The sequence below is a fragment of the Pseudorca crassidens genome, chromosome 21 (genome assembly GCF_039906515.1).
Source record: "Pseudorca crassidens isolate mPseCra1 chromosome 21, mPseCra1.hap1, whole genome shotgun sequence".
In the NCBI taxonomy this organism is placed as follows: Eukaryota; Metazoa; Chordata; class Mammalia; order Artiodactyla; family Delphinidae; genus Pseudorca; species Pseudorca crassidens.
The window spans coordinates 7,316,034-7,334,814 of record NC_090316.1 but is presented as its reverse complement, the minus strand read 5'-3'; the positions used below and the strand labels follow the sequence as shown (position 1 = coordinate 7,334,814).

Here is an 18,781-nt window from a genome sequence, read left to right as displayed (position 1 = left end):
AGCACTACATAGTGAACAATTTCAAGAACATGTCTTCATTCAAGGGAAAAAAATCACAACATTTTTCACTGAAACATTTCTAATTTTGTGTGTACACGTATTTCTAAGCTTACTTATAATTAATGGTAGAGCAACTATATATATACATATATATATATATATATACACACACACATATATAATTTAACAAATTTAGATATAGAAAATTACAATCATAGTGAGAGATTTTTACATAGTTCTCATAATCGTTAATGGCTCAAGCTGACAAATTTACAACAAGCAGCAAATTTACAGCAAAAATATTAAAGGTTTTAAAAACTCAAGCAAGCTTTGATATAATATGCATATATACAAGCTTATATAAAAAATGAGAGGGATATTTTTAAAGTATACCTGAAAGTTTTATATAAATTGACTCATATTAGGCCATAAAACATCGGAATATAAAACACAGTATCACTTAGCTCACATCATCCAACCACAATGCAATCAAGTGAACTTGATTGTAAACTTGATAAAAAGTATTTCAATGATGTTATTTTTACTTAGATGGATAACTTGATTGTGGATATATATGATCTTATTCTATGTAAATGCACACTGAAAAAAAGCTACAAATGCGATTTACAACTTACTTTCACATGGAGACAGCACAAGTAACAAAGGGAAATAGTATTAATAAATCTGAGTAGAGAGAATATAGCTGTTCTTTGTATTATTCCTATTCCTGTTTCCAAATACAATATTTAAAAACAGAGATAAAATAAAGATACTTTCAGATGAACAAAAACTGAATTCAAATGAATTACTACAGGTTAAACAGAAATATCAGAAAAACCAACCTGTGAGAAGGAGAAGAAATGTAGAGTTTGGAAATAGTAAATATGAAATATGTTTTTCCTTTCCTTAATTTCTTTAAACAACAATTGGATATTTAATGTAAAATAATTTATTTTGTGGTTGATTACACAAGAAGAAATAAGACAGACTACAATAATATCACAAGGGGTTACACAGGATTTTACTGATGAAACATGTTTACATTTAAAAAAATATATTATTGAAGTGTAGTTGATGTACAATATTATATAAGGTACAGATGTACATAACAGTGACTCACGATTTTTAAAGGTTATACTTCACTTATAGTTGTTATAAAATATTGGCTATATTCCCTGTGTTGTGCAATATATCCTTGTAGCTTATTTGCTTTATACATAATGGTGGATACCTCTGAATCCCTACCTCTATTGTGCCGCTCCCTATTCCCTTTTCCCAATGGTAACCACTACTTTATTCTCTATATCTCTGAGTCTGTTACATTTTTTTTATATTCCTAGTTTCCTTTATTTTTTAGATACCACATATAAATGGTATCATACATATTTGTCTTTCTCCCGGTGACTTATTTCACTTAGCATAACAGAGCCTCCAAGTTTATCCATCCTGTTGCAAATGGCAAAATTTCATTACTTTTTATGGCTGAGTAGTATTCCATTGTGTGTGTGTGTGTGTGTGTGTGTGTGTGTGTGTGTGTGCGTGTGTGTATCACATCTTTATCCATTCATATGTTGATGGGTATTTAGGTAGCTTCCATACCTTGGTTATTGTAAATAATGCTGCTATGAACACTGGGGTGCATGTATGTTTCCAATTAGTATTTTCATTTTTTTCAAATATATACCCAGGAGTATAATTGCTGCATCATATGTTAGTTCTATTTTTAATTTTTTGAGGAACTGCCATACTGTTTTCTACAGTGGTTACATCAATTTACATTCCCTCTAACAGGTGTACAAGGGTTCCTTTTTAACCACATTTGTTACTTGTGGCCTTTTTGATGATAGCCATTCTGATAGGTGTGAAGTGACATCTCATTGTGGTTTTGATTTGCATTTCTCTGATAATCAGTGATGTTGAGTATCTTTTCATGTGCCTGTTGGCCATCTGCAGGTCTTCTTGGGGAAAAATGTCTATCCAGTTCTTTTACCCATTTTTTTTTTTAATCGGGTTGTTTTTTGATATTGAGTTGTATGAGCTATTTATATATTTTGGATGTTAACCCTTTATCAGCCATATAATTTGCAACTATTTTCTCCCATTCAGTAGGTTCACTTTACATTTGTTTATGGTTTCCTTTGGTGGGCAAAAGCTTTTAACTTTAATTAGGGACCATTTGTTTATTTTTTTCTTTTGTTTTCTTTGCCCAAGGAGACAGATGAAAAAAAACAAAACAAAACAAAACAAAAAAACATTGCTATGATTTACGACAAAGAGTTTTCTGCCTATATTTTCTTCTAGGAGTATTATGCTCTCCTGCCTTACATGAAGTCTTTAATCCATTGTGAGTTTATTTTTCTATATTGTGTGAGAAAATGTTCTAATTTCAGTCTTTTACATGTAGCTGTCCTGTTTTCCCAGCACCACTTATTGAAAAGACTGTTTTTTTCTCCATTGTATATTCTTGCCTCTTTTGTTGTAGATTAATTGACCATAAGTGCATGAGTTTATTTCTGGGCTCTTTATTCTCTTCCAGTGATCTATGTGTCTGTTTTTGTTCCTGTATCATACTATTTTGATTACTGCAGATTTGTGGTATAGTCTACAGTCAGGAAGTGTGATGCCTCTCTCTGTTCTTCTTCCTCAGCACTGCTTTGGCTATTCGCAGTCTTTTTTGTTTCCATACAAACTTTAGAATTATTTTTTCTAGTTTTGTGAAAAATGCCATTGGTATTTTGATAGGGATTACATTGAATCTGTAGATTGCCTTGGATAGTATGGTCATTTTAACAATAGTAATTCCTCCAATCTATGGAAACAGTGTATGTTTCCATCTGTTTGTGTACAGGTCTTTCACCTCCTCAGTTAGATTTATTCCTAGGGAGTATTCTTTTACATGTAGTGGTAAAATGAGATAGTTTTCTTAATTTTTCCTTCTGATAGTTCACTGTTAGTCTATAGAAATGCAACTGATTTCTGTATATTAATTTTGCATCCAGAAACCTTATGAAATACATTGATGAGCTCTCCTAGTTTTTGGCGGTGTCTTTAGGATTTTCTATGCATAGTATCATGTCATCTGCAAACAGTGACTATTTTACTTCTTCCTATCCAAGTTGGATTGATTTGATTTCTTTTTCTTGCCTGATTGCTGCGGCAAGGACTTCTAATACTATGTGGAATAAAAGTTGTGAGCAAGGACATGTTTGTCTTGTTCCTGATCTTAGAGGAAGTGCTTTCAGCTTTTCACCATGAAGTATGATGTTAGCTGTGGGTTTGTGCTAATATGAGCTCTATTATGTTGAGGTATGTTCCCTCTATGCCCCCTTTCTGGAGAGTTTTTCTCATAAATGGAGGTTGTATTTTGTCAAAAGCTTTTTCTGCATCTATTGAGATGAACATCTGTTTTTTTATGTGGCTGTTGGCTATCTGTAGGTGTAACACACTGATTTTTTGGTGGATATTGAAAAATCCTTGCATCCCTGGGATAAATTCCACTTAATCATGGTGTATGACCCTTTTAATGCCTTGTTGGTTTGCTAATATTTTGTTGAGGACTTTTGCATCTATGTCCATCAGTGGTATTGGCCTGTAATTTTCCTTTTTTGTGATATCTTTGTCTGGTTTTCATACCAGGGTGATGCTGTTCTCGCAGAATAAGTTCAGAAGGGTTCCTTCCTCTCCAATTTTGTGGAATCATTTGAGCAGGATAGATGCTAACTCTTCTCTTAACTGTTTGGCAGAATTCACCTGTGAAGCCATCTGGTCCTGGACTTTTGTTTGCTGGGAGTTTAAAAATTACTGATTCAAATTCATTACTGGCAATTGTTCTGTTCTTATTTTCTATTTCTTCCTGGTTCAGTCTTAGGAGATTGAACATTTTTAAGAATTTGTCCATGTCTTCTAGGTTGTACATTTTATTGGCATACAGTTGTTCACTGTAGTCTCTTATGATCTTTTGTATTTCTGTGGTGTCAGTTGTAACTTCTCTTTCATTTCTGATTGTACTGATATGGGCCCTCTCTCCTTTTCCTTGATGAGTCTGCCTAAAGTTTTATCAATTTTGTTTATCTTTTCAAAGATTCAGCTCTTAGTTTCATTGGTCTTTTCTATTGTTCTTTTATACCTATTTCATTTATTTCTCTTCTGTTCTCCTTATGCTTTCTTTCCTTCTACTAATTTTGAGTTTTATTTGTTCTTCTTTTACTAATTCCCTTGGCTGTAAGGTTAGGTTGTTTGAGATTTTTCATGTTTTCTGAGACAAGCTAGTGTCTCTATAAACCTCTCTCTCAGAATTGCTTTTGCTGTGTCTCAGATTTTTGGATCACTGTGTTTTGCTTTTCATTTGTCTCCAGGAAGTTTTTATTTCCTCTTTGGTTCTACAGTGACCCATTGGTTGTTTAGTAGCATATTGTGTAGCCTCCATGTGTCTGGGGGTCTTTTGCAGTAGTTTTCTTGTAGTTCATTTCTAGTCTCATAGCACAGTGGTCAGAAAAGATGCTTGATATGAATTCAATTTTCTCAGATTTACCGAGGCTTGTTTTATAGTCTAGCATGTGGTCTATCCTGTACAATGTGCCATGTGCAGTTGAAAAGAATGTGCGTCCTGCAGCTTTTGGATGGAATGACCAATATATCCATTTGGTCAAATGTGTCACTTAAGGCCTTTTATTCCTTACGGATTTTCTGTCTGGATGATCTGTTCACTGATGCAAGTGGGGCACTAAATTGCCTACTGTTATTGTGTTACTGTCAATTTCTCCCTTTATGTCCATTGATATTTGCTTTACAGATTGAGGTGTTCCTATGCTGGGTGCATGTATATGTACAATCGATATATCTTCTTTTTGGATTGATGCCTTGATCATTATGTAGTGTCCTTCTTTGTCTCTTGTAACAGTCTCTTTTTAAAAACTATTTTGTCAGATATAAGTATGTCTAACCTGTCTTTCTTTTGATTTCCTTTTGCATGGAATACCTTTTTCCATCCCCTCCCTTTCAGTCTGTGTGTCTTTAGATCTGGAGTGACAGTCTTGCAGGCCATACGGGTCTTGTTTTTGTATCCATTCAACCACTCTATTTCTTTTTTTATTGGAGCGTTTAGTCCATTTACATTTAAAGTAATTATTGATATGTGTGTTCTGATTTCCATTTTGCTAATTGTTTTGGACTTGTTTTTAGTAAGTCTTTTTTGTTCCTTTCTTCTTCTTTTGTTCCCTTTTCATATGATTTGAAGACTATCTTTAGTGTTATGTTTGGATTCCTTTTACTTTTGTGTATGTGTATCTAGTATAGGTTTTTGGTTTGCAGTTACTGTGAGGTTTTTATAAAGATATAGATATATAGATATGAATGACGGTTTTAAGTTGCTGATCTCTTAATTTCAAACAAATTTTAACAACCATGCATGAATACTCTCCTCCCCTCACAATCACTGTTTTTAATATCTTATTTTACATCTAATTGCATTATGTATCTCCTTATTCCTTATTCTGGATATAGGTGATTTTGTTAAAAGACATAAGTCTTTTAACTTTCCTTCCAGCTTTGCATGTGAGATGATATCCTACTTTTACTGTATGTTTGCTTTTACTAATGAGCTTTTTTCTTTCATAATTTTTATGTTTCCAGTTTCTGGACCTGGCTTTTTTCTTAAGCAAAATTGTTTTGACATTTCTTGTAACACTGGTTTTGTGTTGCTGAACTCTTTTAGGTTTTGCTTGTCTGTATAGATTTGGATCCCTGTATCAAATTTGAATGAGAGCCTTGCTGCATACTGTATTCTTGGTTGTAGGTTTTTCACTTTCAACACATTAAATATATTGTGCCACTCCCTTCTGGACTGCAGAATTACTGCTGTAAAGTCAGCCGATAGCCTTATGGGAATTCCTTTTTATGTTATTTGTTGTTTTCCTTTTCCTGCTTCCAATATTCTCTTTTCATCTTTAATTTTTGTCATTTTTATTACGATATGTTTTGGTATGTTCATCTTTGGGTTAATCCTATATGGACTTTCTGGGCTTCCTGGATCTGGATATCTGTTTCATTTCCCATGTGAGGGAAGTTTTCAGCTATTATGTCTTCAAATATGTTTTCAGTTCCTTTCTCTCTCTCTCTTCTCCTTCTGGGACCCCTAAAATGCAAGTATTAGTGTGCTTGACGTTGTCCCAGAGGTCTCTTAAACAGTCCTCATTTCCTTTCATTCTTTTTCCTGTTCCACATCTGTAATTTCCATTACTCTGTCTTCCAGCTCATTGATCCATTCTTCTGTATCATTTAGTCTACTATTGATTACTTCTAGTGTATTTTTCATTTCTGCTATTGTATTCTTCATCTATGTTTGGTCATTCTTTATATTTTCTAACTCTTTGCTTAAAATTTCTAACATTGCTCTTGCTCTGTGCATCCATTCTTCTGCCAAGTTCTTTGATCATCTTTACGAGCACTACCATGACCTCTTTCTCAAGTAGGTTGCCTGTCTCCACTTCACTTAGATCTTCTTGTGGGCTTTGATCTTGTTCCTTCATCTGGAACGTGTTCCTCTGTAGCCTCATTTTGCCTAAGTTAGTATTTGTATGTTTATGTACCTGATAAGTTGGTTGTGTTTCCTAATGCGAGAGTGGCCTTTAGCAGGAGACCTCCTGTGTGTTCCAGCAGCATTCTCCACTCTCTTCACCTGTGGTATAGACTCAGGTGGTTCCCCAATGTGGGCTGTGTGGGTCTTCCTGTTGTGGCAGGCTGACTATGTGGGAAGTCTGGTGGGTTTGCTTGGCCCCTGGTTCAGGTGGTTGCCAGTGCTGCCTCAGGCACAGGCTGCCAGCTGCTGGTTGTCAGGACCAGGTCATAAGGCAGCTGACTGTGAAACTCCAGGGGGCTCTGGGGATAGTACTGGCTCGCTGCTGTATGGAGTCAAGGTCCAGAAGACTCCAGGGCTGTAGCCCTCCCACTGGTGGGTGAAGCCAAGTCCTGGGGTTCCTGCCAGTCTACTGGTAGGCAGAGCTGGGTCCTGGAGTCTGGTTGCAGGGCCCAGGGGTCCCAGAGCTAGTGTCATATCATTATTTCCTGTTAATACTTTTATAAAAACTATTTAAAGATCTGAATATTTCCTTTTATGCCAAAAATCTAGAACATCATGAAACTCATTGAGAGACTTATACAAAATTACTAGTGATAACGGACAAAGCAAGTTTTTTCGTTAACTTGCTGCCTGCCCATAAGTTTTTGCTAAAACTAATTGTATAAACAAAAAGTTCCATAATCAAATATGTTCCTATGAATTATTCTTCCTATTTTTTAAAAATGGAATTTCCAACAGAGAACCCAAGCAATTACACAGCGTAAAATAATCTTATAAAAGATAATATTTAATAAAAGGATCTTCAATTGAGTAATAAATGAAATAGCTTATTTTAAAATGGAAATTGATTTAAGAAAGAGTTTCACCACAATTTTGGGTGGATCCAGAAGTATATGCAACTAGTTATAATCCAATAGATTACAGTGCAATACAATCCTCCCTTATATATGAAGTTTTACATTCTTTCTATTAAAAATTGGTATTGATTCCCCCATGCCAATGGAAAGGCAATTGACAACATTTTTTATGTACTGCTATACTGAGATACAGATTTTGAACAGTGACGTATATCTGTATTGCAAATAAAGATTCTTTTACATATCCCCTTTCAATTTAAATACAAAAAAGATACAATGAAATATATCAACAATGCATACCAAGGCTTTATCCATAATGACTTGTATTTTCAGAACTCTTTTCAACAGCACACCAGAATTTTTCTGCAAAACAGAGAACATGAATTAAATAAAACATTTAATAATTTTTACATTGTTTGTAATTATCATGTACATTATATAATTATATACATACAGACACACACACACATACAGAGTTATAGATAGATATACAGACAGAAAGATAGAGAGATATAGGTAGATAGATAGTTAGGTGGTAGATACATATACAAATACATAAAGCTATAGATATTAGAGAAATAAGAGGATTGATGCCCACTGAGTAAATAAGCTGGTGAGATTCTGTATGAAAATTTTAGGAACAAATCAGAAGCTTTCACCTTATATTCTTGAGAATTAGAATCCTCAAAAAAGTTACTGAAATGAGGGAGAATCCTTGTTCCTTCCTCTGAAAACCTTCCTCTTGGTCCCTCACCCCAACCTTCAAGCTAAACAAATTCCCATCAACTTTCTCCCTAACGTTACCTCTATTTTATCATCATTTTTGTACTTGTAATTATTTATATTAACTTTATTGTGGCCTACCCTCAATAAAATGCATCTATTTTAAGAATAAAGTTACATGAACTGGTAGCAATATTTACACCCATGCAACCATTTCCATCACTAAAATAAATAATGTTTCCATCACCCTCTTCCAAGTTAATAGCCTACAAGTCTCAAGGCAACCAGTGATCTGCTTTCTCTCACCATAGGTTACAATAACTTACCCTAGAATTTCACACAAATGGAATCATATTGCATGTCTTCTTCTATATCTGGCTTCTTTCACTCAGCACACATCTGTGTTGCTGTGATTATTAGTGATCCATTTGTTTTTATTGCTATGAAGTGTGCCATTTTAGAAACACAAAACAGTTTGTTTATACATTAACTGTTGATGATCCTTTGGATTATTTAATCATCTTAGCTATTGTAAATATAGTGGCTATGAATATCCATGTACAGGTCTTTGGGCAGTTATAGTCTTTCATTCTTTCTTGGTTACTTAGAATTGGAAAACCTGATCCGCATGATACTTGTATATGTGTAAAGCAGTACAAAAGTTCCAGATTACTTTCTAAAGTAGTTTGATCATTCTGCTTTTTCTCCAAGAACTAATAAGAATGTCAATTGCTCCACATTCTTGCCTGTATTTGGTATTCTCAATCTTTTGCATTGCATGCATTCTTGTCAGTCTGTACCGAGATCTCACTGAGGTTTTAATTCGCAGTTCTTGGGTGATTAATGATGTTGAACATCTCTTCACAGGCTTATGGCTCATTAATGTGGTTTCTCCAAGTCCCCTACTAGAAATTTTATGTTTAGCCTTGACTATGCTCTAATTCATGTTTTTGGAATAAGGGTCAATTCCCATTTTATTCCACGTGGAAATCCAATCTTCTTGCATCATTTGATGAAGAGATCATTCTTTACTTTTCAAAGGCCTTAGCACCTTTGTGGATAATAATTTTGGCAAGAGCACTTGGGTCTACTTCTCATCTATTGTGCTCCACTGTCCTATACGCCTACCCTTATACCAAAACCACAATATGTTTCTCCACAGCAGGGGTCAGCAAAAGACGGCCCATGGTATGACCACCTGTCTGTAAAAAAATATTTTATTGGAACACAGCCACCCCCATTTGTTTATAGTTTGTCTATGCTGATTTCACGCTGCAAAGGGTGAGTGAAGTAGCTGCAACAGAACATATGCCCCACAAGCCTGAAATATTTACTATCTGGCCGCTTAAGAAAAAGCAATGTAAGTCCTTCACCTTGTTCTTTTTTTCAATTTTCAAAACTCCTTGACTCTTCTAGGTATTTGCATCTCCTTATGAATTTGAGAATCAATTTCTACAAAATGTCTTCTGGAATTTTGATTGGGATTACACTGAATCTACAGGTCAATTTGGGGAAAATGAATATCTTATCTTTCTTTTTCCCTGTGACTTTGCTAGACTCTCTTAATTAGTCCGGATTGCCTTAATGGAGGTTCTTTAGGACTTTCTATGTAGAGTTAGATCACTAAAGAAATAGGGTTATTTTTCCTTTCAAAAATTTATACCCTTTATTATTATTCTTTGTCCTTTTGCACTACCTAAGAACTCTAGTAATATGTTGACTGGAAGTAGTGAAGGCAAACAACCTTGCATTATCCCTATCTCAGGGGTGGTGTTCTTCCGTTTGGGGCTATAACAACTATACCATAGACTAGGTGGCTTAAACCACAAACATGTATTTCTGACATTTCTAGAGGCTGGAAACTTCAAGATCAACACACAGGAGATGTGATGGCTGGTGACACCACTCTTCCTACTTTGCAGATCTCCTGTACGCTCATGTGATGGAGAGCAGAGAGAGGGATCCCGTACCTCTTCCTTTTTGTATAAGAGCATTAATCCCACCATGAGGGCCCCACCCTCATACATAATCTAACCCTAATTACTTTCCAAAGGCTTCAACTCCTAATACCGTCCTATTGAAAGTTAAGGTTTCAAAACATGAATTTTGGGGGAACACAAGCCTGCAGTCCATAACAGGAGCAAAGCATTCAGTTATTTACATTCTTTACGTTAGCTGTGGATGCTAATAGATGCTCTTTATGAGATCAAGGAAGTTTTCTATTCCTACTATTTACCATGAATGTGTACTGAATGTTGCCAAATGGTATTTCTGAAACTATTGCCATGATTCTGTGGTTTTCTACCAAAATCTGTTAAATTCATGCAATTCCTGTTTTCTTTACTGACTTATGTAATATTGTCTCAAAGTCTTTGAAAAAGCACACGTTTTTGGAGTATAATGGCAACTTGACCGGATAACAAATTGCTGGGATATTGTGTACCTCCCTGGAGAAGCCATTTTCTCTACTCCCTAGTTAGACATTCTGACTATCTTACAAGCACTATATTTTGGCAAAGGCTAATTCCAGTCTGAGTTTTTCTACCTTTGTCGGTGACTTTCTTTGAGGCCAAGATGCCTATAGCATTATTCATTATTTATTGATAAAGTCCAAAATACATTGTATCTTGGTGTCACCGGTTTTCATAAGGATTTTTTGTAATTTGAAAATTTTCAAGTTCAGGACTTCTTTATTTCAACAGAGTTTTCTTCCTTCATAAGTTGGAATACTTTGGTTGTGATTTTATTCATGAATGACAATATTGATTATCCTGAGTTTCCATTAGCAATCTTTCACACTCTATTAGTCAGGGTTCCCCAGAGAAACAGAACCAATAGTATATGTGTGTATATTTACACATTTCATATACTTATTATAATTAGATGTATTACAAGTAATTGGCTCATATGGTTATGGAGGCTGGCTGGTTAGCGGGATGGAGACATGGAAAGAGTTGATGCTCCAGTTCCAGTTGGAGAGCTGTCGGCTAGAGAGTCCTGTCTTACTCAGGGGAAGTTACATCCTTTTCTTATATTCAGGACTTCAACCTATTGGATGAGGTCTACCCACATTCTGGAGGACCATCTGCTTTACACAAACTCCACTGATATAGTTCTTAATCTTATCAAAAACACCCTCACAGAAACACCCAGAAAATATGACTAACCATCTGGGCACTGTGGCCCAGGGAAGTTGATACATAAAATTAACCATTACACAGTTTTGGTTTTCTCTGCCATCATTTTTATGTCATTGCTTTCTCTATTTCTTTAACCCTGACTATAACATCACCTTGGGATTTTAGCACAGTGTCTATTCTGTTATTCACTCGTTCTACTGTCAATGTCTTTCATTTTAAAAATGGCTTTATTTTTCTCTTGCGTTTATTTCTTGAGCACCTCCAGGATCTTTAATAAACAGACTGTGTAAGGGTAGACATGTGAGTGCTAAAGAACATTATCTCTGGGGTTGTATTATTTAGGTTAGAATTTTAAAGCTGTAACTTACTGGAGGATTTCCTAGGATAATGATTTAAACTCTCTAGGTCCCTGCTTCCTATCTGAAGAGAGGGACAATGGTCCTCACTCTCAGAACTGTAGAAAGAACTGGAAAGACAGGGTATACTGTAAAGCTCTTAGAACAATAGGTGGCACCTGTGAGGCAGACCATGAATATATAACAACATCAATATGGTTTTTTAACTCACTTTGGATCCTGTTTATGTCTTATATGCTATATTTATATTCATTCTTATGCCTCATGTTTATTCCTTTTGGAGTCTTCTTCTTTTAGAATACATTCATTTCTTTTGTGTCAAACTTTTGTTGAACAAATGGTGGGGATAGGTGACTTATACTATAATTCAGCAGTCCCCAACCTTTTTGGCACCAGGGACTGGTTTCATGGAAGACAAGCTTTCCATGGACTGGGGTGTGGGGATGGTTTCAGATGATTCAAGCACATTGCATTTATTGTGCACTTTATTTCTGTTATTATTCCTTTGTAATATATAATGAAATAATCATACAACTCACTAGAATGCAGAATCAGTGGGAGCCCTGAGCTTGTTTTCACTTGCCACTCACTGATCGGGTTTTGATATGAGTCTACAAGCAATTGATTTATGATGGTCTCTGTGCCGTCAAACCTCTCTGCTAGTGATAATCTGTATTTGCAGCTGCTCCCCAGCGCTAGCATCACCACCTCAGCTCCTCCTCAGATCATCAGGCATTAGATTCTCATAAGGAGAATACAACCTAGATCCCTCCCTCGCATGTGCAGTTCACAGCAGGGTTTGCACTCCTATGAGAATCTGATGTCACCACCAATATGACAGGAGGAGGAGCTCAGGCAGAAATGTGAGCGATGGGGAGCGGCTGTAAATACAGATGGAGCTTCGCTTACTCGCTGCTCACCTCCTGCTGTGTGGCCCCATTCCTGAAAGGCCATGGACCAGTAATGGCCCGCCAGTTGCTATACTTGCTTTATAAGAAATGGCCAATTATCCAAGAATGATGTTTGCTCCTTCTCCAAGAGAGAAGTCTGTGAGAGATAGCTGTCCAGGGCCAGCAGCATCAAGGAGGAGATGATATAGACACTCTTCCCTTAACTCCTGTCTAGATTCAAAAACTAGTGGGGGACAGTTTGGGGCCCCGTGTTGAAGCTAGAAAGGGAAACAACCAGCAGTTTCATCCACCTTGGTCTTTGCCTGAGCAAAGCACATATGTGATGTTAAGCCACTGACAGTCAGGAATTGGTTGCTTCAAAATCTAGTGGTATTTGACCTCATAGTGGTTCTCAAGAAGAATACAGTTTGAGGAAGCATACATAGTTGTTCCATCTTTTGATCTGACTGGAAGTTCACTGTATTTGGCAACTACCCCTTATGAATTTGGTTGTGATTGTGGCTGGCTATTATTTTCATTCGGGATGAGATTAGAGTCTCTTTTTTTAAAAGTGTGGTTCGTTTCACACATTAGGAAGGACAATTCACAATAGGGAGGAAAGAAATGGCTTCAACCAAAAAAAATCTCAATTTTATAGCTCTGACTGGGTATAGAATTATAGGCTGGAAATCACTTTTCCTCCTTTTAAGTAACTGTTGTATTGCCTTTCAACCTCCAATATTGCTGCTAGGTAAGACCATGCCATTCTGCATCTTCTTTATATATAAAAAACCAGATTTTTTAAAATATTGGTCCAGAACCTCCACTTAAATCATTCTGAGAATTTTTCGTGGATTGTTTTGTGATTTATTCAACTCAATTTTCTATGTTTATTTGTACCAGAACTCAGATTGCATCACCCATATTGTTATTTTAATTGAATTTCTTATCTCTCAAATTTCCCTGTCATTTTTGTTTATATTTTAGTTTTCGTGTGATTTCTGGAATTTTATCTTGTGAACTTTCTTTTGAGCTTTTACATAGGTTCAGCATGCTTTTACCTTCCAAGAACTGTTATCTGCTGAGTGTTATTTTTTAAATAGCACTCTGTTCTTATTTTGGGGTGAACTATTTTCTCCTGCCTCTCTGAGGATATTGTCATTTTGTTTTCTTCACTCTCTCTATTCCCTGGGACCTCAGGCTTTAGCACTTTGAATTTTTCCATGTCTCTATCTACCATATTCAACTGTTTCATCACATGTCTAGTGCCCCTTCATATCAGGCATTGAGCATCTGACAGCTTATTCCAACATCTATGACCACATACGGAGCTTATGGCCTGCTGTCTTCACAGAGAGTAAATTGTCTGGGTTGTTTGCTGGGAACACCCTGCTGTCAACATGGTTAGTTTTGATTCTTTTGGGTGGTTTCATTCCCTCCTGGGTTCTAATGAACATCTTGGATTGTGTAAACCTGTTTCCCAATATCTAGTGTGCCAAGTTTAATTTACAACAGAAACAATCGATTAGGAGAGGAAATCAGGTTTTATACATATTTATACAGCTTATTTTCAACCACTTCTCTTCCTAGGCCCACCCTTAATATCATTTCCTAAGGTATTCGGACTTGCAGTTCCAAAAATATTTGAGTAGTTCTGTAGTGTGTATCAAGTTTCCTATAGCCTATCCCAATTGCCAGTTAAGGATTCAGCTTTTTAGTGGCTGAATCAGCTGTCTATCTGCTATTCAACCTCCAGTGTTATTACTATTCTTCTGTTCTGTTTGTGTGTGTATGTTAATGCCATGTTAAAAACTCCTTTTCCCTTTAGTGGGGTTTAAGGAAGGGGCAGGGTAAATGCATGTGTCCAATATGTCTTTAACAGGTAAGCCCTTTATGTATTTTGTTTGTTCTACTTTTCACTGGTTATCATGAAGGCCTTCACCTTGATTATGAGTTTATTTGTGTTTCCTCTCATAAATGTCAAAACATGCCTAAAATATAAGATTTTATTTTATTTTTCTCTCTCTCTTTAAAATATCTGTTATATTGAAGATACTCACTTTGTCTATTTGTGCTTGGAAAACATGCTTCTCTAAAGCTATAGATTTAAGCCTATCAAATTCAGGGTGAAAAGCAATCATTTAATTCACAAACATGTCAGTACCCATTCTTTCCATTCATTCCTGCAGTGATATCCCTGGCTTCCTCTAGGTTCTGAACTTTTAGTCTCTTTTATTTCATTATTGCATTTTGTTTTGTATCCAAACTTTCCATAATTAGTCCCAGTTACCTTGCTTTACTACATTAGAAACTAGAGAGAGCAAATGTTAATAGTAGTAGTAGCGATATTTATTGATCACTTATTTTTCCCATATATGCTAAGTCATTTTCAATTATAAATTTATGGAATCTTTAAAATATTTGTGTGAGTTAGGGATTATTTTTATTATTGGATTTTTACAGATGAGAACATTTAAACACATTAGGATGATGGTACTCGGCCAAATTCTTGTGGCTACAGCCTGACCCACCTGAACTTCAAGCTAAGGCAGCTGGAACTGTATGCTATCTCTGTCTCTTCCCATCCCTCTCTTATTGCTGATTCACTGGAGGGGGATGGCTTCCAGTGCAGTGCTCTTTGTCTTTCCCAAAGCATGTCAATCCCTTCAGGTTTGCCCACTGCCACAGAAGAGTATTCATGGAATCCTTTAAAGTTATCCAATTTACTTCATGTGACACTGCTCTGTTTCAGTTATGAAAATGGTCTGCAACTGTGTCCAGTGTTGTACTGCAATATGCAGATGGCATAGGGTTAGGGGTCACATCTCAGTTCCATTAAAAATGAAATTTTCATTTCTATATATGATTATATTTTATCATTTTTATGACTTTCTGAAAGGGCAATTTTACTAATCTGTATTTGTACCAACATCTTTGGCAAAATAAATAAAAGCATATTAAAGCAACAGTGAGATGGAGATCATCAAAAATTAAATTCAAGTTTCATTCATTATGATTTTGTTCTGCTTCTCTAAACAGGATATCTAATTTTCATGAGAATATGTGGACAGAGATTCATTTCCTTAACCACTGATGGCAAAATGTAAAGTTGTGCAATCACTCTTAAGGAGGAATTTAGTATGTATATATATCTAAAAAACTTTGGAAATATGCCTATTCTTAGATACAGGTATTTATAAAAGAAAGTGTGACTGCTCAAAAATTTGATACATTACTGCTGTTCATTTCTGGATTAAAGTAAAAATACAAATATGCAGAATATGCCATAATTTTGTAAAGTAGATATTTTAAGTTTATATATATATATGTATAGCATGAAAATATATATATTATATATATATATTATATATATATATGTATTTCATGAAAAAGCATGAAAGAGTACAAATTAAAATAATTGCCCTGAATTCCACACAACATTTTCTCTAGAAAACAGTATTATGGTCATTTCTTATTTTCCTTATGTATACATTTAATTTTAAATCAACATTAACTAATGTTAATTTAAAATAATAATAAATGTAACATAATTTAATGATAAGAGAAAATGTGCATTATCCTCTTAACAGCAATTTTAAGGGGAAATTTCAAAGAAGCATATATGATTAGATAATTTTTTGTTAAATAAATCTTCTTTTATAAATCAACCTTTATAACTAGATACAGTAAAAGAATTAGAACAAATACTCCAACGTTCTAAGAGCACTATATCTAGACAATGACACTTCAGACGATTTCTTGCCTCTTTTCTACTTTTACCTTTTCTATCAAAATAACACTTTCTTACAAAGAAAAAAAATGCACTGGAAAAACTGATGACAGAGTCAGAATCAGCAAATTTGAGTATCATTGTATTATTAGGTTGCAAATTCAGTAACAGTGCAACTGTGCATATATGCATAAGAATACTTGCAATTAAGTATATGGGAGAATATTGATTTTTGGATTATATGTTTATATCTATTACATTTTTAAATATTATATGACTAAACAGAAAATACTTTAAATAAATACCTTACAAGAGAAGGTTTATTTATCATCAACATCAGTTTAAATTTGTTTTCCAAATGTAACAAATTTCAACGTGAATATGTTTATCAAAAGTTGCACAAATGAAGATCCCATAAAAGGGGTTACCTACTTCTGATTTCACAAGAATTTTGTAGGACTGATCTGCCAATTGGGTTGTAGAATTATTTTCTGCTATGGGGGGAAAATCAATTTCATTATCCTTTATCTGATAAAGCATATGTTCATATGTAGCTGAAGATTCCAATGGTTGAATTCCGTAACTGATATTCTCCAACTGCAATAATCCCCTGAATATTTAAATACATAAAAAGAAATTTAAAACATAGATTTCTCAATGATAAACATAAATCAATATTAAGTGAAAACATTATATAGAAATTTGATAGTGGCCTTTGTTGTCTAATATCTAAGAATCATCCCATCTTCCTTGGATTAACATTTAAACCCAATTTTCTACCTTCTTCTATCTATTACAGCATTTAGGAGTCATTGCAATTGTAGTGTGCCTCAGTAATGTGGATATTTCTTATACTAGTGGCAGCTTTTTCTGAATAAATTTTATAACTGCAAGCCTGGGAGAGAGACAAAGCAAATAGGGAAAATGATAAGACAAGCAGGCCAAGATAGCAGATGAGAAGACACATAATGAAAGTGTCTATTTTCCGTGTCTTCCATCTACCCTTCGAGAAGATTCTAAAAGTAAAAGGGTACACAAGATTTCAGTTATGTACATCTCTGGAATATGCCATTACCTGAGTCCAGAGCAGGTGCTAAGTGTCACAACTGAATCTGCAATCTCTGTGGCATATCCTTGATAAAAGCAATGGCCCTAAACAGGAGTAATATAAAGATACATTTGTAATGATTAGAACATAAAGTGTTTGGTCTTATCCTTACTTCCTGGACATCTTCAAACATTCACAATTAGGCATTCCATAGTGTTATTCACCAGATATTCCACTTCCTTCTTATCTACCTACAATCTTTTCCACTTGACCCTCTTCTGCCTATAAATAATCACAACTCCTATCCTCTCCCATATGATTTTTGCTATAATTCTAAATTTTTGATAAACAACTTTCTGATCTGCATCTTGTCTTTCTCAGCCCCATTTCTTGAATATATAGTCTATGAATGCTACCTCAATGTAATTAACAGCATTACTTTGACTTCCACTGTGAACATTTCGTTTGTTTTTTCTAAGCTAGCCCAAAATATCTTAACTGACATTTCCTCACTATTTTCTCTCTAATATCTCACCATGTTGATCATCCTTAGTTCAAACTCTCCTCTCAATGGACTTTCACAACATTAGTCTTCCCAGCTTCTCCCCGGATGTTTTCTTTCAGTGAATATTCCCTTCTCTTCCCTAAGAAATCTGTTGATATCTAGAATCAGTCCCGTTCCTCTGCTAATCCTGGGCTATGAAAACATTAGTATCATCACATTCTCTTGTATGAAAGTGTTTATACGTCATTAGCGCCCAGACTTACATCTCCATCAGTAACCATTCACTCGTCTCAATACTAGGATTACCTCCTATCTCCCACCCATGGACAGTGGCAGAGCATACCCTGCTCCACACCAGGCAGCAGCAGTAGCCATTTCTGCCTTCACTGGTGCCAGCAAACTATGCCACAAGCCGTCACGAAGATGTAGAATGCAAACCAGGTCCCTGCAGAAGAGAGCATCTTTAACCTTTAACCTGCAGAAGAGAGCATCTCAGTTTCTGCAGCTCCTGGCCTTGTACTGATAAGAGAAAATGATCCCCACGAGATAATTCTCAAACCCCCCAACTCTAAGCAGCAAAAAGTGACTGAGATAAAAAATTTCCCCACTCAGGGGCACTAGCAGAGGCAGAGTGAGAAGCATACCAATATCCAGTGGCTGGGAAACTGCCAGAGGACATACTCTCTCTTCTATGGGTCCTTCATCACCCAGCATCACCTAGCAATACAAGGTGGCCCAGGAAAGAACCTTGTCCTGCTATGGGTTGCACCGGCAGAAAGCCAGTGAGCTCCAGCAGAGCCAGAAGAATGAAACAAAACAGAATAATATTGAAAGCCCCAAGAAAGCTAAATGGTCACTGGAACAACAGACCACACTAAATCTGAACTTAAACTGGCTGACAGACTTCAACAATAGAAGATTTCAATGTCAAAGATACAATAGAAAACTACACACT

At 35.5% G+C, this 18,781-nt stretch overlaps 1 protein-coding gene across 1 annotated transcript in view; it reads right to left on the bottom strand.

The window, feature by feature from the left end:
• The window catches only part of LOC137216194 (A disintegrin and metallopeptidase domain 3-like), a 106,514-nt gene that overhangs the window by 56,517 nt on the left and 31,216 nt on the right, over positions 1-18,781 (bottom strand). The window contains 3 exon segments of the mRNA XM_067722114.1: positions 7,735-7,797; positions 16,706-16,883; positions 17,349-17,425. Coding sequence (XP_067578215.1) covers positions 7,735-7,797; positions 16,706-16,883; positions 17,349-17,425 — 318 coding nt within the window.